The sequence below is a fragment of the Pongo pygmaeus genome, chromosome 3 (assembly GCF_028885625.2).
Source record: "Pongo pygmaeus isolate AG05252 chromosome 3, NHGRI_mPonPyg2-v2.0_pri, whole genome shotgun sequence".
NCBI classification, from domain to species: domain Eukaryota; kingdom Metazoa; phylum Chordata; class Mammalia; order Primates; family Hominidae; genus Pongo; species Pongo pygmaeus.
The window spans coordinates 111,095,411-111,117,079 of record NC_072376.2 but is presented as its reverse complement, the minus strand read 5'-3'; the positions used below and the strand labels follow the sequence as shown (position 1 = coordinate 111,117,079).

Below are 21,669 nucleotides of genomic sequence, written 5' to 3'. Positions count from 1 at the left end.
CAAGTCAGAGAGAACTGTCGAGGAGAGAGACTGATGAAGAAGGCACAGTGAGGTTTTTAGTGGTTAAAAACACAGCACTGCGTTTGCATAGTCTGTTTCCCCACTAACAATGGCAACATGTTGTGGATTTTTTTTTTTCTTTTTCCTGGAGAGAAGCATGCTGCCTCTGAACAGTGGAGAGGAGGAAAATCATCAGCATCCTCATTGGGGTCAGGTGACCTGGGCCTCGTTCTTCCACTGCCACCCGCCGGGGTTGGGATTGTCACAGAAGACTGTTCCTCTCAGTGGTGACTGATTACAGAGAGATAAGGGGGTTAGGAACCTGTAGCTTGCTGTGCTGGGCTCAGAAGGGACTCCATGTGGTTGACTCCAGTGGGGACTTACTTTACCTGCCATTTCTGTAGCAAGAAGGAACCCCAGATGGGGCCAGGGGTCTGTGAATGCCCGGAAAGTATACGTCAAACATTGTGCGAGGGTACACATCCTTTTCTGGGGAAGAAGTTCCATGGCTTTTAAAAATCAGAGTCCTAAAGGATCCCAGTGACTAAAAAAAGGAAGTGAAGAATTCCTATCATAAGTATCTTTATCTGTGATAGGGAACGGGAATGTCTGCCTGATGTAGTCTAGAATCCTGTGAATTCAAACAGATACTTTGTTCATTCACACTCCCGCAGCTTATGTCTAGCGTGTTATGCTATAACGAATAGGGTTCTAACATTAAACTTATTTTTTGAGAAATCTTCAGGAAAAAATACCATCTTATGAATAGGTATAGTATATATAAATTTCATGGCCTGGCGCAGTGGCTCACGCCTGTAATCCTAGCACTTTGGGAGCCCGAGGCAGGCGGATCACTTGAGGTCAGGAGTTCGAGACCAGCCTGGGCAATATGGTGAAACTCCCTGTCTACTAAAAATACAAACATTAGCTGGGCATGGTGGCGGGCACTTGTAATCCCAGCTACTCAGGATGCTGAAGCAGGAGAATCGCTTGAATCTGGGAGGCGGAGGTTGCAGTGAGCTGAGATGGCGCCATTGCACTCCAGCCTGGGTGACAAGAGTGAGACTCTGTCTCAAAAAAAAAAAAAGAAATTCATTTAAGGCATCACAGATTGTTTCTTTTTTTTTTTCCCAACTGTGTACTCTAAATACAGGCAAAAAGCGTGTAAGGAGGGTTGTAACAAAATGTATATGTAGGCAATAGGACTGATAAAATACAAATAAATCACAAAAACTATATGGAGGAAGGGGGAAATCATGCCAAATAACTTAGGCTACTGAGGTTATTTGAGCATTACATTTATAATGAGCTTCCTGGAAACCAAAGTAAAAAGAGAAACACAATGGGTGTTAGAATTTCTACTTAAAGATAGCAAATTCTTTCATTAGGTAAGACACTCTGGGGTTCATGTCTAAGACTTTATCACATGTCGCATTCCTCAACACTTTCACCAAACATACAGAAATGCCTCTCTTGTGACTGCTTTCCACTTCCACAAAACTAGTTGTGTGGGATACCCATCTCCGGATGTGTGGTTCTTTGATGAACTCTCTCCCCTGTTTTTCTGAAAACTCAGTTATCTTAGCTGCCGGGAATCTCAGTGCAAGATTACACTCTGTGGAACTGCCCAGAGCAGGGAAAATGAGGAGGGTGACAGGTGCTTTCCTTCAGGAAATGACAGCTTAACAAGCGCAGTGATGGTTTTTTGCTGTGGAAATGGAGGATGCTGACCTGAATGTCTGCTGGGATGGCAGGTCCCCCGGCCGCCGTCTTCTCCCCACCGCTCCACCACCTCCCCCCACCCCACCACCCCGCTATGGGGGAGTTGAGCTGAGGAGGCCCTTTGCAGCCATCCGTCTGCACCTCGCTCTTTAGGAAGTACTCTTTCACCTTCTTGCACATAATTTACTTTGTGACTACTCATAAATGCCCCCTAAAGATGAAAACATATTTTTAAAGTTGGAGTGAGAATCACAGTAAAGCCTTTATAGAACCAAATGACGTTTCTTTACCAAACTGCAGAGCTTTCTTTTCTGCTCCTTTTCTTCAAAAAGAGTCACAAAAAATCAGGAATTTAAAAAACCTCTGCATTTAATTCCTCATTGCCTTTCATATATGTTCGATAATTGCATAAGCTGTCTCACTTAAGCTATTGCTAATAATAGCTTTTTTGTTGTTTTGGAAAACTATAACCAAGTACCCTAATACATAAATACTTCAAAGTATGTTTTCTTAATAATGGTGTTTGATGCAGGGTGGAGGATGAGGGGAAGTCAAATATTTAGACACTTACATAGTTTGTGTTTAAGAATTATCTACCTGTATATCCATTATAGTTTTATCCAGAAATAGCATGTAGTGTGGAAAGATGTTTCCTTAACCTTCCTGGAGTAGCTCATGAAGCGAACCTAAGAATGCTTTGGAAGTCTTTATGGTCTGAGTGTTTTGTGTCTGTCCTGTTTTCTTTTGAAAAGTACAGATCCAAGGGCGAACCTTTCAGAATGGGGTAAGACTACAATTGAACTTGATGAGTTGCCTTATGTAGCAAAGATGGTTTCAAAGATAAAGGTAATCTGCAGAAAAAAAATGAAGCTTCTTTTGCTCTGTGACTGCATCACATGAAAATGGCTAGGTAGATTTTCACTCGATTGGAGTTTGTTTAGGGTGGTCTGATTTAAAATGTAGGCTCTTGTGATGTGCATAATTTTAGATGGTCTTGATTGCCCAGAGCAGCTGTTACTGCTGTGCAGAAACATGTGTTCAGTGTCCCTTTTGGAGAAATGTGCCGTGTGCATACAGATGCCATAGACAGAGAAAACAAATGGTGGTGTCAACATGAGCCCCACCTCAGGTAACCAGGACAAGCTGGATTCCAGAGGCAGGGTTGTGTGGGGACAACTCCGTGAAGTCCACACAGCAGAGAGGAGCTACAGGGAGGTGTTTATTTCACAATGGTTCGTGATTTTTTTTAGCAATGCTGGATGGGCAGCTAAGATATAGTATCAAAAACACATTAACTATAAATGGGTGAATTTTAAATAGCCACATGTACATCTCCATTTTTAGACTGTTTAGAAGCTATTAAAAATTAGTTCCTCCTGTGATTATTCACAGGGATGAAGTATTCCGAGGGATTGACAGTTTGCGGCTGAGCCATTTAAAAGACTGCATAAACTGGGTATTTTAAATTAGTCTTATAAGTGAATTCAGTATACTGTGGAGTATTTTTCTTAAAAATTGTATGCTTGTCATCTTTTGGACATTCTTTGGGTCAGAGACTCAAGTGATTCATGCAGGAGGTCACAGTGAGTAGTGACTGCTGAATTAGGAGGTAGGACAGGGCAGAGGTATGTTTCTGCTCTTCTCAGCTGACCAGTTGTGTGTTGGTTACTTTGTCCACCAAACAGTTCTGGCACCAACTTTGGAAGGGTGATGCAATATTATGCTCAGTGAACTGATTAGTGCCCCCACAATTGAACCTTAGCCAAGTTGTTGGTTGATAATTGGCACATTTTTTCTGAGATGCTGATAATCCAGTTACTGCTTCAAGTTTATATTAAAATGTTTGACTCTTTCAAACCTTGCGGTTTTTGATGATGTCGGTAGGTCACCAGACTTTCTGAAAATAGTTCTTTGTTTCAACAACGACAACAACAAAAAAGAGAAAAGAGATAACACATAAGCAATAACTTACCATTATTGTTTTTTAAACCTTCACAAACTGACTTCTTTCATGGAAATACTGAAATATTAATTTTATATTTAATTTATTATATAATTTAAAATGTTGAGCTAGTGAATTCACTTTGGGATCTACTGAGTCACAGTGCCTGGTAGCAGTTGGATGTTGTAAGAGTGAAGTCTGAGTGGGAGAAAAGGGTTGAGGAATCTCAGCTGAGTGTCCCTGAGCAAGCTGCATAATATCTCCGAGCCTTGGTTTTCACATCTGACAAATGGCATGAGACCTGCTCTTTAGGGTTGTATTAGAGATTAAATAGTCACATAAGGAGTACTAAGACTGTAGTATGTGCTCAGTAAATATTCTCTTTTCTCTCTCCCTCTTTTTGGGGCGTGAAGGTAGTTGTAGTTGTAAAATTTTCTTCCATACTTAGGAGAAGATATTTCTCTAAATGTAAGCCCCCTGGGCTTATTCTAGTTTGTTCGTACATCTTAAAAATTGAAACCTCAGACTAAATATAGTATCCCACTACTGCCTAGATAATGGTAAAGAGATTACTTCATAGTCTTTGCGTGCCTTGTTCCCATTAATACATATCATGTCATGTTAGCTGTTTTATAAGACAGTTCATTGCTGATTCATCTCACCAATTCAGTTCCAGAACAGCACCATGTCAAGGATGCAGTGGCTCTGTCATTTTGATGACGAGATGTTAGAACAGTTTTCAGTATAAGAATCTGCTTAGCATTACAAAGCATTCATTTCTGTGGAAAGAAGTCTTCACAAAGCCCGGGAATTGACTAAAATAACCACCCCTTTTTTAGGGGTTTGGTGTAAAGGATAGAACATATTTGAAGCCTGGGTGATTGGTGATGGGGAAAGTTACATGAACTGAGTTTTGGCTTTATTTCCCGGAGTGATGATAATGAGTTTACTGGGTGCTGCAGTACTACGAGATCACAGAGTGCCAAGACCTCAGTGCAGTGCTGCGTGATTGAAATGACTGATACTCTCTCTTTTTTTTTCATGCTAGTTCAGCCTGTTTTCATACACTCCAAAGGTTCAGTAAGCATCAAACAGGGAAAAGGAAATGGCAGTCCAATAGAGCGGTCGTTCAAAATGACCAAAGTAATTCCAGAAATTCAAGAAAGTAATTGTTTCTCAAGTGCCTATTAGGATCGGGCTGTCTTAGAGTCTGCATAACTCGGAAGTGATTAGAGGGGTTTTGTGGCTTTTCTGTTCTCTGATGACTGGAGCTGGTTTCAGGCTTCAGAGTAAGTAGCCAGAGAGTAAGATAAGAAATGCTGAGGAGCTGAAGTGGCACCAATTTTATTTTCCATTGTGAAGGAGATGAGCGTCTGTAACCCACAGCAAGATCAACCACAACATTAAATTTATATTGTTTGAGACAGTTCTGATCCACTTGAAAGTGTGTGTTCCGCTAACACTCTGAGACGGTTGCATAGGCCAGAACTGTTCTGTCCAGTTCCTGCCTGATAGGTAAGCTCTCTGGGTAACTTTATTCCCATGAATTGAGATAGCAGAAGACAAACACCACAGTGGCATTGGTGTATCCAATGCACCAATTTTGTTTTTCTTCCATGCGCTAGTTTGAGCTGGCCAACTAATCATGGTATTAGCCTCAAAATGTATTGACAGCAGACTTGTTTTGATAGCAAAATTGCTTTTATACTTGAGAAATCTGATCTTTTATAAAAGGCTCAGGGTAAATGTCCTTTAGCAACATCATGAACACATGTGATATCAGTGATATGGTGGGGGGATGTTCCTCAGCAAAGGATGTCTATATTTGTTCCTAGGATTGACAGTGCTGTAAATCAAAGTGCCTGGTAGGGGGAAGTCTAAAGGAACTAGTAGGTAAAATGATTAGAGAGCTTACTGTAGTACAGATGGCGATATGCAGTCTACAAATGACATCTCCTTGCCACCACTGTTACTATGGGTTCTAATGAAAAGAACCTGAGACTTTTGAGAATTTTTGAGTTCAAAGGTATAGAAGAAGGAAAGAAGCTGTGAAAAGCGGACATAACATTGAGGGACAGAGAATTTGGCTAGGTAGGTCTAGACTGTAAATACAGTAAGCGTCCCACACTACAGTGGTAAAATAAATTTTTCCCCACTTTACAGCATACAGCCACCTTCTCACCATATTCCATACTTTTTCATTGCTATTATACCTGGTATTATTTCACTTCACTTTATTGCATTGCTGTATGTCATACGTGTTAGGAGCCTGTTTGGAAGAAGAGCAGCATTGTAGAATTATGGAGACAGCCATCTCTTGCACCTGTGTTTGAGCATCTTCATTTAAAGGGGTTACCAATCCCTTGCATAAATGTCTATTTAATCAGCTTGCTTTCCTAATCTTCTGCATGAGCAATTCTGTCGCAGGGCAAAAGTGTTGATTGTAGGGGAAGAAGAGAAGGAAAGGAGAAAAATGTAGTTTTGGAAACAGAACACTTCAGATGAGGGTAGGCCAGGTTCTGTAGCTTCCTCAGGGATTTAGAGTAGGGTTGATATGAGGGCTGTGAGTACCTAGGCATCTATGGAGAAGAGGGAGTGGAAGAGAGGTAAGTGAGGCTTTGTCATAAAGAAATTTTGAAATGGGTAAAGTGTTTCTGGTTTTGCCAAAAAGGGAGAGGAAATTCTCAATAACCTTCTTATACCACAGGCTTCCTCCTTATCAGACCAGTAGTGATAGTATCAGACATGCCGCAGATTAAAAAGACATTTGTGGGTCAACCTTTAATCTTTACCATTAATCACAGGAATGCTTTGTTTTATTGTGCTTCACTTTATTGCTCTTCACATATATTATGTTTTTGGTTTTTGGGTTTTTGCTTCCTAACAAATGGAAGGTTTGTGGCAACCCTTCATCGAGCAAGAGTATCAGTGCCATTTTTCCAATCGCATGTGCTCACTTCATGTCTCTGTGTCACATTTTGGTAATTTTCACAACATTCCATACTTTTTCATTGTTACGATATCTGTTATGATGATCTGTGATCAGTGATCTTTGATGTTACTATTGTAATTGTTTTGGTGTGACACGAACCACGCCCATGTAAGAAGGCAAACTTAATAAATGTTGTGTGTGTTCTCACTGCTCCACCGACTGGCCATTCTTGTCTCTCTCCTCCTCAGGCCTCCATATTCCCTGAGACACAACAATATTGAAATTAGGCTGATGAGTAATGGTTTCTCAGTGTTTAAGTGAAAGGAAGAGTCACATGTCTCTCACTTTAAATCAAAAGCTACAAATGATTAAGCTTAGTGAGGAAGGCATGGTGAGAACTGAGATAGACCAAAAACTTGTGCCAAACCATTAGCCAAGTTGTGAATACAAAGGAAAAGTTATTGAAGGAAATTGAAAGTGCTATTCCAGTGAGCCCATGAATGATAAGAAAGCAAAACAGTCTTATTGCTGATATGGAGAAAGTTTTAAATAGAAGATCAAACCAGCCACAACACTCCTTAAGCCAGAGCCTAATCCAGAGCAAGGCCCTAACTGTCTTCAATTCTGTGAAGGTTGAGAGAGGAGAAAAAAACTACAGAAGAAAAGCCAGAGGCTAGCCAAAGTTGGTTCATGAAGTTTAAGGAAAGAAGCCATCTTCATAACATAAAAGTGCAAGGTGAAGCAGCACGTGCTCATGTAGAAGCTTCAGCAAGTTATCCAGAAGATCTAGCTAAGATAATTGATGAAGGTGGCTACACTAAACAACAAATTTCTGATGTAGATGAAACAGCCTTCTATTGGAAGAAGATGCCATCCAAGACTTTCATAGCTAGAGAGGAGAAGTCAGTGCCTGGCTTCAAATGACAGGCTGACTCCCTTGTTAGGGGCTAAGGCAGCTGGTGTCTTTAAGTTGAAGCCAATGATCATTTGCCATTCTGAAAATCCTAGGGCCTTTAAGAATGATGCTGACTCTATAAATGGAACAACAAAGCCCAGATGACAGCACATCTGTTTATAGCCTGGTTTACTGAATATTTTAAGGCCACTGTTGAGACTTATTGCTCATAAAAAAGATCCCTTTCAAAATATTACTGTTCGTTGATAATGTACCTGGTTACCCAAGAGCTCTTATAGTACAAGGAGATTAATGTTGCTTTCATGCTTGCTAACAAAACATCCATTCTGTAGTCCATGAATCAAGGAGGCGTTTGACTTTCAAGTCTTATTATTTAAGAAATACATTTTATAATGCTGCCATAGAATATATAGTGATTCCTCTGATTGATATGGGCAAAGGAAGTTGAAAACCGGGAAAGGAGTCATCATTCTAGATGCCATTAAGGTCCTTCATGATCCATGGGAGGAGGTACAAATACAAATATTAACTGGTGTTGGGGAGAAGTTGATTCCAACCCTCATGGATGTCTTTGAGGGATCCAAGACTTTAGTGGATGTGGTACAGCAGATGTGATACAAATAGCAAGAGAACTAGAATTAGAAGTGGAACCTGAAGATGGGCCTGATTGCCACAATCTCATGTTAAAACTTGAATGGATGAGGAGTTGCATCTTATGGAGGAACAAAGAAAGTGGTTTCCTGAGATGCAGTCTACTCCTGGTGAAGATGCTGTGAACATTGTTGAAACGCCAGCAAAGGATTTAGAATATTCCATAAACTTAGTTGATAAAACAGGGTTTGAGACGATTGACTCCAGTTTCAAAAGATGTTCTGCTCTGAGTAAAATGCCATCTGACAGCATCACATGCTACAGAGAAATCTTTTGTGAAAGGAAGAGTCAATCAATGCTGCAAACTTCACTGTTGTCTTATTTTAAGAAATTGCCACAGCCACCCCAACCTTCAGCAGCCACCACCGTCATCAGTCAGCAGCCATCAACATTGAGGCAAGGCCCCCCACCAGCAAAAAGATTACCATGTGCTAAAGGCTTAAATGATTTTTAGCATTTTGGGCTATAAAGTATTTTTAAATTAAGGTATGTACATTTTTTAGACATGATGGCATTGCACACTTACTAGATGCAGTATAGTATAAATATAACTTTTATGTGTACTGAGAAAAAAAATTGTGTGACTCACTTTATTGCAATATTTGCCGTATTACTGTGGTCTAGAATGGAACCTGCATATCTCCAATATATATCTGTAGTGTGATTATTTTGGAAAACCATTTAGTAGTTACCCAAGATAAGTTAAAACATGTCCACAAAAAAGACTTGTATGTGAATGTTCATAGCAACATTATTCACAGTAGCCAAAAACTGGAAACAACCCAAGAATCCATCACCTAGTGAATGGTTGAACAAATTGTGGTATATCCGTAAAAATGGAATACTACTCAGCAACAAAAGGGAACAAATTTACAGATACATGCAACAGCATGCATGAATTCCAGAAAAATTGTGCAGTCAAAGGAATAAAACTCAGAAGACCACATACAATGTTCATTTATATGAAGTTCTGGAACAGGCAAAACTAGTCTGTAGGTACAGAAAGCAAATCAGTGGTTTTCTGGAGTTTGACATGGGGATACTAACAAGGCAACTTTTTGGGGTGGTGGGAATGCTCTATATTTTGATTGTGGGGATGGTTACATGGTTGGATGCATTTGTCAAAACACACTTAATGGTAATGCAAAATGAATATATTTTATTTTATGTAAATTATACCTCAAAGTTGAATTTTTAAAAAAAGTTTCTTTTAAAAAGTAAAGACATTTGTGGTGCTTCTTGTAAATTTTGCTGCTGATTTATGACCTTGTTTCTATAGATTTGAGTTTCCAAGTTTGAAAAGACCAGTTTAAAAATGACTTTTGCTGGGCATGGTGGCATGTGCATGTAGTCTTATCTACTCAGGAGGCTGACGCAGGAGGGTCCCTTGAGCCCAGGAGTTGGAGGCTACAGTGAGCTATGATTATGCCACTGCACTCCAGCTTGGGTGAAACTGTGAGACCCTGTATCTAAAAACAAAAATAAAAAAATAAAAATGGCTTTTTAGATTATAATCTATATGAAATTGGGTGTTATTTTGCACTTTTATATTATTCGTCCATTTTGCTTCTTTCTGAATAGCCTCTGGATTGTGTGTTATTTTCAGAAAGCTCTTGGAGATTTTTTGAAGTGTATGTTTTAACAGGATTTTCCTGTTGCTCTTTGGCAAACTTTGTCCTCTTATTGTTTAAGGAGTATAAATAACAACAGAACAGAATTACTTTCTGGTGCATTTTCCTCTTGTCCTGAGTCTTTTATGTTCAATAACTCTGAAGTTCCTGTTATTCCTGCCTTTGAACGTAGAAAATGAGACTCTCTCTCAAATACCTCTGAAACTAAGGCACATAAAAAATTTAGGAGGGGCCAGGCATGGTGGCTCATGCCTGTAATCCCAGTACTTTGGGAGATTGAGGCTGAGGCGGATGGATCGCTTGAGCTCGGCAGTTCAAGACCAGCCTGGGCAACATGGTGAAACCCCATCTCTACAAAAACAAAAATTAGCCGGGTATAGGGGCACGCACCTGTAGTGCCAGCTACTCGGGAGGCTGAGGTGGGAGAATCGCTTGAGCCCGGGAGGTGGAGGTTGCAGTGAGCACAGACCGTGCCACTGCACTGCAGCCTGGGTGACAGGAGTGAAAAGAAACACTGTCCCAAAAAAAAAAAAAAAAAAAAAGGAAAAGCACAGCAGGGTAAAGTTGCTCATTTCTATTGGGCTATGACTGAGAACCAAGAGATAGGGAAGTTGGTTTCCTACTTGATGTACACACCAGTCTTTGAGGTTTACTGATTACAGGTACCCAAAGTGTGTGTTCCTGCTTGCCTTCTCAGGTTCCTGTGTGGATGGATGGTTATCTTAATGCTGGTAATTAGGCTAAAGGAGCCATTTCACCCTTGTGGGGTCTTAGTGAGCTGTTGAATAGACTAGACTTGGAGTTCAGTTGACCTGTGTTCAGAACATGACACTGATCAGCACTGTGACCTCGGACAAGTTAATTCATCTCTCTCTCTCTCTCTTTTCCTTTTTTTTTTTTTTTTTTGAGACAGAGTCTCGCTCTGTCACCCAGGCTGGAGTGCAGTGGTGCAACCTCGGCTCACTGCAACCTCTGCCTCCCGGGTTCAAGTGATTCTCCTGCCTCAGCCTCCTGAGTAGCTGGGACTACAGGCACATGCCACCACACCCGGCTAATTTTTTGTATTTTTAGTAGAGATGGGGTTTCAGCGTGTTAGCCAGGATGGTCTCAATCTCCTGACCTCGTGATCTGCCCACCTTGGCCTCCCAAAGTGCTGGGATTACAGGCGTGAGCCACCACGCCTGGCCAATTTATCTCTTGAGCCTTAGTGTCCTCACCTGTAAGATGGGAATATCCACTTTACAGAGTTTTCTGGAAAATTAGATGAGATGAAATAAGTGAGAGTGATAGGTGTTGTGCCTGGCACATGATAGGCACTTGGTAAACCTGAGTTCATTTCCTTCCTTTATTGGGCAGCTTCCTGGCTCAGGTCCATATTTCACATAAATTGTATGCCTAACAGCACCCTATTCATTTTATAAATTGAATATGAGAATCAGATGATAAGAGTTTGGGACCATCTTTAGCAGATGGTTTTTGTTAAAGGTACCTTTTGAAGTGGGGGTGGTGCCGTTTCATTTCATGGTCTGTGTTGTGTACCTTTGTAACGTGGCTTTGCGATACGCAGTGATGTGACTGGAATTGTGTACAGTAGGATGGAATACTGAAAGTAAATCTGATAATTGGTGGCACCTTTCCTGTAATTACAGCACAGGAGAGAGGTAGTGTGACTATGTAAATAGAGCTAGAAGTGCTATTGAAATAACTTAGCAGATTCTTAAAAGAGAAAAAGGGGAGAAAAACCCCACCACCTTCCACAGAGACATTCCCATGCTAGGCCTGCACTGACACTGCAACACCAGATAGACGATTCAGTTTATTTTGCTCCAACATTTTACGCGTTGGTCAGAGAAAATGGTTTTCATTAACACAAGGTAATGAAAAATTTTGTGCTGTGGTATCGTGTTTGTAAAAAGCTTAATTACATTGTTGCTGTTTCTGTTTTGAACCTAATTCTGGTAGTCTGTGCGTAGCTGGCGTGCCAGTTCCAGGTTGTGGGTCTAGGCAGTTGGAGAAAAGAAGCAATTATCCAGCTAATGTAAAGAATCCTGTTAAGGAGGAAAGAAAGGTGCCCCTCATGCCCTCATCAGTCACTCCAATTGGTGTTTATAGGGAATTAAGTTCTCTGGTAATTGCCCTCTTTCCCTTTCCTTTGTCTGCTAGGGCCATCATCACAGGCCTTAAGTGAACAACTCTGGGAGTATTTCCGGCCTCTTCTCTAAGTCAGGCCAGTAATGCAGCTGTTAAGCACTGACATCTGGGTCTCAGTCATGCTTCCAGACCAGGATTGTTCTTAGTTCCAGGAGATTAATTGACCCATAAGAAATATTATAATGCAAATGTATGTTTGCGCCAATTTGCTGACCAGTGCTTGCCGTCCTGGAATTCACAGTGTGGCAGAATGCAACTGTCTGGCATTAAGGATAACCTAGGTCTTGTTTCCACTTGTTTCCAGCGTGTACTAATCTAGGGTGAACTTTCTTCACACGTAGAGAGCATCAAAGAGGAAGGTGTTGAAGCAGGAGCCCTGGATTAGGGATCAGGAGTGTGGAGTCTGGTCCCAACACTGTCACCTTTCTGCTGTGTGTCCCTTTCCAGGCCCTTAACCTGTGCTAGGCCTCAGTTTTCTCAGTATAGAATGCAGTAATCATAGCTTAATTTCTAGCCAGCTTTCTAGGGTTGTTAATCTATCCTTTTATCAAAAGGATAAAATGATATGTTATAAATGAAGACACCTTGAAAAACAAAGCACTCTACAAACGTAAGATGTTATTAAATGTAAACTCAATGACATTATTTCAACATTCACATTAGAGAAACAACAGTTGAAGTCTTCTAGGCCACACACAAGTTATTGTAGAGCTTAAATTTCTCTTTGGTGAAGCTCTTTTAGGGCAGATAAATATGCCTCAGGACCAGCTTATCTCTTTGAACATCATAACTGGATATTCTTTGGGTTCCTTTTTCCATTATTTAATCTTACTAAATTTCTCTTTTATTTTGAAGCATTGGGAATAATGAGAAAACTGGAAGATTTCAACAATAATGAGTGGAAATAATATGAAGGACCTATGGGAAGGGAGAATAAATTATATTAAATATATTCAAAGCAAAAGATGAGAAAAGACATTCTTTAAAAAATTGTGATAATGTTAAAATTTCTTTTTTAGAAGTAATAGACTTGGGAACAGAAAAGGGATGTTGTTAACTTGTTTTTTTTTTTTTTAACCAAAGTTAACACCCAACACTGTCCTTTCTTTACTTAGCGAGACATATGGTGGAAACAGATTTCTGTGATCTTCTGCGGTCTCTGTTACTGGCCACCCCATTCATGTGACATCGGCACAGTTGGCTCATTTAAAAGGCTTCTCAGTGATGTCTTGAAAGCCTAATCCTTTTTCATTTTATCTCTTTCATCCTGCAGGCCATGATGAAGTTAATTCGTTTTAACTTTCCGAGACACAACCACTTTTACAAAACAGGAAAATGAAAGGACTCTGAAAAGTGTGACACAGAATATCTAGTTTGCAGAATAGACTGTGCAGGGCGGGAGGATGGCTGACGATGGGTTTTATTTAGGAACTCAAAGTGAAAGGACAGGGCAAGAAGTGTAGTGAACACCTTCAGGGAAATGCCGAAGAGACCAACTGTTATTTGAAAACTTGGATAGGTTTTGGGGCCCCAGGTCCAAGCACCTTGGTTTTTGTTTGTTTGTTTGTTTTTTGTTTTGTTTTGTTTTTGAGACGGACTCTTGTTCTGTTGCCAGGCTGGAGTGCAGTGGCGTGATCTCGGCTCACTGCTACCTCCACCTCCTGAGTTCAAGCGATTCCCCTGCCCCAGCCTCCTGAGAAGCTGGGACTACAGGCACGTGCCACCATGCCCGGCTAATTTTTTTGTATTTTAGTAGAGACAGGGTTTCACCATATTGGTGAGGATGGTCTCAATCTCCTGACCTCGTGATCTGCCTGCCTCGGCCTCCTAAAGTGCTGGGATTGCGGGCATGAGCCACTGTGCTTGGCCAGCACCTTGGTGTTTATGGAGATGGCGATGTGCCCTGCTTCACTGGGGTATGGATGGGCTGAGTTTCTGTTCCAGACTTGCTTGTCTTCCCCAACCCTGCCTACCTTCTTTAGAGGAGGAAATATATGTTAAGTCTTCATGGAGCAGAGAAAAAGGCAGACAGCCGAGGAAGAAGCTAATAATTAGGCTTCTTTGGAAGGTGTGAGACAAATGGGCAGCATGGTCACCCAGGAAAACACAGTGGGGCTTTGTCTGCAACTAAGAACTCTAGAAATCATGGTGTCTGGATACCACGGGGTTTAAGCTGTGGAAGCCTCAGCCTGCGTGTGGAAGCTGGGCTAATTGGATCACTGGCACACACAGTGCTGTTGCTTCTTCTCTGCCCACGTCCCCTAGAGCATCTATCTGCTTTTGTTACTGCATTGTTATGAATGCCCTCCTTTGGCGCCCTCCACTTTTCCTGAAGGCAGGCTGGGAAGCAGCCCTTGGCATGTGTGATGGCTGCGCTGCATGCTGGCCATCGAAGGATGTCCATCCGAGGAAAAGCTGCTCTCCCTCAGCCCTCACCCTTGGCTTTTGCCCCACCCTGCCTCCCAACTGCCAGTGCATTCAATTCCCTGCCTTTGTCCAAGGGGCAGGACAGGGCACGACCACTTTGGCTCCCCTTTTCCCTTTGGAAGCCAAAGTCATTCCTCCAGCTTGAGAACTGTGAGTTTCTTGTGCATGCCGCTGGCTTGGTGGGAATATGAGAATGGGAGTTCTAACTCTCGCTGTGTGAAGAGTTGGCAAGGGTGCATGTGCTGCGCCGTTGTGTGTTATCTGTAAGAGAACTGCAAAAACAAGTGTCTAGAATTAGATTCAGTGCTTCAGGACCCCCTCTCCTTTCTCCATTTAGATTCCTCAACAGAAGCTGCTTTTCGCTTGATTAACTGTAACAAACTCTCTTTGGAGTTTTGTATTTTGGAAACTGCATTGCCAAAGGAAAATCATTATGTCTGCTGTAAAAGCCCCAAATAAATTCCTCCTAGGGTAAATGGAGGAAAAAGAATAGAAGGGTTTAATCTATCATCTTGCCTATTAGTGAAATACTACTAAGTGACCTAGTTCATTTACATATTAAATGTGCTAGACCTATTTGTGCCTTCTTTTTTTTTTTAACTTGTTACCTTGGAAACCATGCCCTGGCTCAGAAATTACACAAGGCCAACAGCAAATCTGCAGTCTGGTTTCTTCACACAGACAAGTCAGTTAATGGGGAAAGGTTAGATTTTCCCAAAATGTCTTCAGTTGTTAGTAGAAAAAGGAGAGGAAGGAGAAAAAGTGAGAAACATGTATTATTTTGGTAACATTTTCGAAATACTACTTTTAAACTAATTGGAAGGGATTTTACCTAGATTTAAGAGGAAAATAATAGTGTGGACTCTTAGAACTTCAGTCTGCTTTTAAAGAACTTTCCTGGTGCATTTGGGCAGCACTGGCATGAAAAGGATCAGCTGTCAATTGACACTGAATTCCAAACCCAGATTTAAGGAATCTTGACTCTCTCATCGCTTCGTTGTAATAGCACTGGTTCTTCCAGATTGTTTGGTGGTGTCTTATGTTCTCAGGCCAACTTTTCAAGAGTCTGAGAAGCAGGATTTAAAAATAGGGTTTAGTTAGCAGCTAGAGAGCAAAATTTCAGCCCATCTTCCCACCTGAATATGTAGCCTGCAAGTTCTGGGAGAACAAGGAACTTTACTGATCTTCTACAGTGTCTTATTTCACAGCGGAGGAGATTGGCACCCAGAGAGGTGAAATAAATTGCCAAGGGCATCCATCTGGTTTGGGGCAGTCTAGACTAGAAAACAGGCTTCTTAACATGTCTTGCAGCATCATGGATGGAACTGGAGGCTATTATCCTAAGTGAAATAACTCAGAAACAGAAAGTAAAATACTGCATGTTCCCACTTACAAGTGGAAGCTAAACAATGGATACACATGGACAGAGAGAGTGGAATAATAGGCTGGGCGCAGTGGCTCATGCCTTTAATCTCAGCACTTTGGGAGGCTGAGGCAGGTGGATCACTTGAGGTCAGGAGTTTGAGACCAGCCTTTCCAACATGGTGAAACCCTATCTCTACTGAAAATACAAAAAATGGCCAGGTGTGGCGGTGCATGCCTGTAATCTCAGCTACTTGGGAGGCTGAGGCAGGAGAATTGTTTGAACCCCGGAGGCAGAGGTCGCAGTAAGCCAAGATTGTGCCACTGCACTCCAGTCTTTGTGACAGAGCAAGACTCTGTCTCAAAAAAAAAAAAGAGAGAGAGAGAGTGGAATAATAGACATTGGAGACTACCAAAGGTGGGAGGGTGAATGTTGAAGTATTGCTTGTTGGTTACAGTGTTCACCATTTGGGTGATGGGTACACTACAAGCCTAGAGTTTGTTGCTATGCAATATATGCATACCAGAAAATATGCACTTGTACCCCCTAAATGTATAAGAATTTTGAAAAAACTTTAAAAAAATTAGGTTTTTTGACTGCAGATCTAGTGCTCTTTCAACATTAGTCCTGACACAGATAAGTCACTTGCTTTGAGTTCTGTCAGAGGTAAAGTTGGGTGAAGAAATTGTGAGAAGAATGCTATTCTCTTTAAGCCAGCCACCAGCCAGCTTACTTGGGAAGCAGTGGAAGGAGGACACAGTGTATCCTCAAATGTTAAATCCCTTCTTAGTGGTATTTGTTGGGATAGAAGGAATTAGATTGAATGTGGAACTTTGAGCACTCTGAGGATAAATTGTGCCTTCTCATTCAAGACACATTCAATTCTCTTGGTCAGTCCATCTTTTCTGAAGTTCCTTTTACCATGCTTTGCAGTGGCGATAGACCTATTGCATGAAGAGATAAAATGTCTTTTAGGCTTTTTCCTCTTAAAAACTTGGGATAAGGACAAGTTAGCCTGAGGCAATCACAGAGTCTTTATAAAAGAGACTTTTAGCAAGGAAATGATTTTTCAAATACGGTACAGGATTTTGGGCATGACTTTGAACTGGAAAGTCTACATATAGAAGTAGAAAATGGTGTGTAATATCTTTGCAAATACTTTTGTGTATTCATTCCTCATTTGTAAATATGTTTTCTTACCTGCTGACTCAAGCACTGACAGTGTATTTGTTTGCTCATTCAACTATGGACTGTGAAGGTGCTTGGGAAACAGAGTTGAGTATTGTACTCAATCTCTGACCTCAGTAATACTTAGGCATATATGCTTATTCAGTAATTGGACATTTTAAAATAAAAAGAAATGAGTATTTTCACTGCTTGCATATAATGGGAATGATTGAATAACTTTCCCATAAGATGGCATTAGTTCAAGTGTCCTCATTGTAGTAAGAGTATTTCAGGCCAGGTGTGGTGGCACACACCTGTAGTCCCAGCTACTCAGGAGGCAGAGGCAGGAGGATCCTTTGAGCCCAGGAGCTAGACTCCAGCTAGACTCCAGGAGCAAGATCGTATCTCTTTGAAAAAATAGTTCAGAAGGTCTCCGTAAAAATCTCACCTCTTATTTTCCTCAAAACAAGCTCTGGTGCATTAGGGTATATAATAGGGTCCCCTGGCCTTTGGAATGGGGGGTTATTTGAGACTGGAAGGTGGGAGTGGGAGAGGGAGGGGGAGCCAGGGACAAGCATGGCAAAGTTCCAGATTCTCTGTATTTGTGTGAAAAATCACAAAACCCTACATTGACTGTGTAGTGGGTGTCAGATGGGAAGAGGGAGTGGGGAAGCAATGAATAATAGCAATCACAGGTGCAGGAGCCACGTCTCTTCCTGGGCACTTTACATGCATTCTCTCACTTATTCTTCTTTCTCACCCTGTGAGGCTTGGTCCAGTTGCTATTCCCAAATCACCCATGAGGAACCTGATGCTGTGAAGATCAGCAGCATGGCCAAGGCCGTGTAGTGAAGTGATGAGCAGAAGTTAGTCCCGGTCTTTCTGTTGTCTGAACTGACCAGCTCTTGCCTTCACACAGTGCTCTCTCCTGTCTTATCAAGTTGAACGTGGATCAGGACCATGAAGTTAATTTTCTTCCTCCTTTTAATCATCAAAATGGAATTTCTGTTTTGCCTGTTAGAGATTACTGATATAAGAAAGGCTGAGAACACATGGACACATAGAGGGGAACAACCACACCCTGGGGCCTGGTGGAGGGTGGAGGGTGGGAGGAGGGAGAGGATTAAGAAACAACGAATGGGTACTAGGCTGAATACCTGAGTGATTAAACAATCTGTACAACAGACCTCCATGACACAAGTTTACCTATGTCACAAACCTGCACTTTAAAAGTTAAAAAAATGAAAGGCTTTATATCAATAAATAAGTGGGCCTAAAAAAGGGAGACAAAATGAAGGAAAATTATTCTGGAGTCTTAAGAATAAAAGTAAAAATATCGGACTAAACTGATAAAATGAAGTCGAAAATAGAGGAATCACATACACAATTTTGACTTCCAACCCACTTTGCCTTAAGCTATTTCAGTTGACAAGTTGACGTTGGGTTGAGGGGTTAGGGGTAGGAGGTGAGTGATGTATGGATAAATACAACATTCTATTTTCTAATGGTAAGTATATATCGGCCTTCCCTCCCTCCAGTGCTTTTATATGGTACCAAGGAATATGTTTTGCTTTTTGTCTGACAAAGGGAATTCACAACTCGTAACAGCTATTTGACATCTTTTGTGGATACCAAGCTCACTTTTCTTCTTTCCAGTGATTAGTGCCTTAATAGAACAAAGTCAACATAATCCTTGCCTCCAGGGAGCTTGCAGTTTAATGAGGGGGGCACATGTTTACAATATGGTGGGGTCAGTGCTGGGGAGGCATTGAGGAAGAACTTAGTGTATGAATCCATCTCCGAACTTCAGTGATGTGGAAAATAAGCTATTAGAAGGATACCTTGGACTTCATTTTTCAAGCAGCTTGAACTCAAAAAATTGTTCTGCAGACTTATTTGCCACAAGATTTGTGACTTGAAGTCTAGTGTTTAGATCACAGTGAGCTTTTTGGAGATGAGATTTGTGTTCACATCTGTGGCAAGTCAACGTGTGGCGAATGCCTGTTTTGACTGTCAAAACGGAAAGCAAATCTCTTTGCATGATTTTCTATGTCATTTTCTTTATTAGTGCATATGTCATGGGCGTTTCTTTTCCTTAAAGTTTTGTGTGAACTTAGTCCTAGATAGAACCTCAGTTTGAGTGGTTAGGGGCTCAGCATCCTGGTCAGCATCTGAGCTGCTGTCCTCTGGGTCCCTGTTGTGCCATCAGCTCCAGTGGGGATGGCACCAGGTTCAGGAGGCTGAAGAAGTGACCCAGAGCCAGCAAACGAAACATGCAGTTGTGTTGGGGGCTTACATACAGGGGAGAGGGCCCAGCGGCTGTGGGCTGGACAGGAGAACCGCAATCACTTGCAAAAGTATGCAGTTTATATTGCATTTTTCACTTAGTACTCTGTTTAACAGTTCCACCTGGCAACCTTCATTCATGCCAAAACTCGGGGCCTCCATTTCCCTACAGCCCATGTCCCACAAGAGATGGGCCGGGAGCTCAGATGTTCCTCATAGACAAGGAACAGATCTCCAGGGTGGCAACTTCCAGATCCCTAGCTCAGAACTCTGAACACATTCAGGGGCATCTGCCATACAGAATCATTCTTAGAGTACGCTTAAGTTACTGCTATCAGGTGCATTTACCGTATACCCCTAAGTGACTTCAACTTCTAGTCAGTCTAATGAAATTTGATTTCATGCAGAGGGTCTCTTAGACAAAAATTACATCTATAAGCAAATTACTGGCTGCACAGATTACTTTGAAATATTTCTGGTGTTTTTTTAAAAAAAATCAGTTAAGTTGATCAGAGACAAAGGGAAGAAATTACCCTTTTCTTTTTAATGTGCAGCAAAATATGTACTAATGGTGCAGTCACAGAATATTAGGTTGTTAATACAATCAATAAAAAGTTAATCCATTTTGGATTTCATTGTATTATGCTTTTCTTGTTTGTGGAATAACGTAATTGTGACAGAGTAATTAATACTCTGCAGAGGGATTAGCCGTCAAGATTGAGATAAAAGAACAAGGAGACAAGAGCAGAGTTGCCTAGAATACAGGGGTGTTTAGAAAGTGCTGAGCCATAGAGTTTCCTTAAGGTGATTTTTTACCTTTCTTGACTCTCATTACACATTTTTGCATCTAGTAGTGATACAACTGGGTTGGTAAAACATATTATTAATAGAAGTGATGGAGTTCTGAGGTGGATCAGATTTTTCCCTTTAAGCTTGGTTTCCAGCCAAGCCACCAGTCCTCAATTGGTACTTTGCTGTGTGTTCGGAATGGCTTTTTCACTTCTGTAATTTACTTATTTCTTATTATTTGTTATTCAAAGATCTTTTGGTCATTTATTCTGCATAAATCCTAGAAAATGAAAGCCAAATAAGGAGGGATTCCGCCAAATGAGTACTTGTTTTTATATCAGAGCATGGTGGGCCTCTCAGTGCCAACAGATTGTTGCAGTTAATTTTTTTTTCCCTTTATATTGACTCTGGGGTTTCTAATGGTCGGCTTGTGCTTTCAGATTGGAGTTATTAACTTTGACCAAAACAGGAGTGGTTTGAGAAGAGGCAGTAGAGGGGAGAAAGTGGAGATCTAGCCAGAATCTTTTGTTTTCCACAGAAATTAGGGATGGAAAAGACTATAGGAATCAGACTCTGTCAGCCTTGTCCTTTGTAGCCCCTACCCAGGCAGCCAAGAGGAAACTGTCTTCTTCCTGTACGGGTCTCCAATTAGCTGACATTATAAATAGTCTTAGTGGCAGGTTTCTTATTTTTGAATAAAAAAACAGACTTTCATGCTAAATTATTAAACATTCTGTGGTTTGGCTTTAAAATCAAATAAATAACTCTCTTTATGAATGGATTAGACACCCTCCCTAGTTTCCTTTTAATTATTTGTTCTCCCCTGTTCCTCATCTTGGACTTCAAGGCCATCATCTTGGTATTCTGGTGTCTGCTCTTCTCTCGCTGACTTCTCTCTGGGAAACATTTTCGAGGTCGGCTTGTTCCACTATCACCCACCTCCCTGTGAAGGAAGATTGAAGCTGGTGTAGATGGGGCTTCCTGCCTGCCCTGGAAGTCTGAGCCAAGAGTAATTTTACCCTCATCTTTCCACAGTGTGTATAAGAGTAAAAAAGGTCAGCTGGACAACTTGCCTCACTGGGATAGAGCAGTCAGAGTCAGATGAAGTTTCCATGAACTGTTTCGTTGGAGTCAGATGGACTCAACTGTGCAGTCCACATCATCTGCCCCCATCTGCACTGACCTGATATGGTGGGTGGCCACATCCTAAAATAGTTTCTCAGAGACTTTGTTTGTGAAACCTACATATAAATGTGTTCATGTTTATAATTTTGATGAGCAAGAACTTATTTTGCTTAAAGAAGATAATGGAAATTTTGGTTTCAACTAACATATCAATTTTCTCTCCACTAATGAGTATGGAAGGTTTTCTCCTAGATGAAAACCTGGAGAGAATCACTAATAAGAAGAGAAAGCTGTTGTGTACTGTTAAAATATCACAAAACAGTTACTATTATAGTCATATATATGATATGTTCATTCTTTTAGAGGATAATTTAAACATTATTTTGGGTATATAGGGTTTTAAAATCTATTCAGCATCTAATATGAATGTGAAAAATTTCACATAAATTTTCATATAGTAATTGGGACCAAATTATTTGCTGTCTTTTGTCTCTTTCACATTGTTTATGAAGATCTGACTTGAATAAAGAAGTCAGGAGCTTTCGCCTTCCATAGCTAAGCCCAATT

The 21,669-nt window shown here is 41.0% G+C and overlaps 1 protein-coding gene across 5 annotated transcripts in view; it reads left to right on the top strand.

Moving 5' to 3' along the window:
* The window catches only part of TSPAN5 (tetraspanin 5), a 180,716-nt gene that overhangs the window by 50,026 nt on the left and 109,021 nt on the right, over positions 1–21,669 (top strand). Inside the window, exon 1 of one of the 5 annotated variants that reach the window (XM_063664567.1) lies at positions 21,035–21,168. The exons of the other annotated variants lie outside the window; for them this stretch is intronic. Coding sequence (XP_063520637.1) covers positions 21,166–21,168 — 3 coding nt within the window. The 5' untranslated portion in view covers positions 21,035–21,165. Of the gene's footprint in view, positions 1–21,034; positions 21,169–21,669 lie in introns of those variants that run through there. 5 annotated transcript variants of the gene reach the window in all.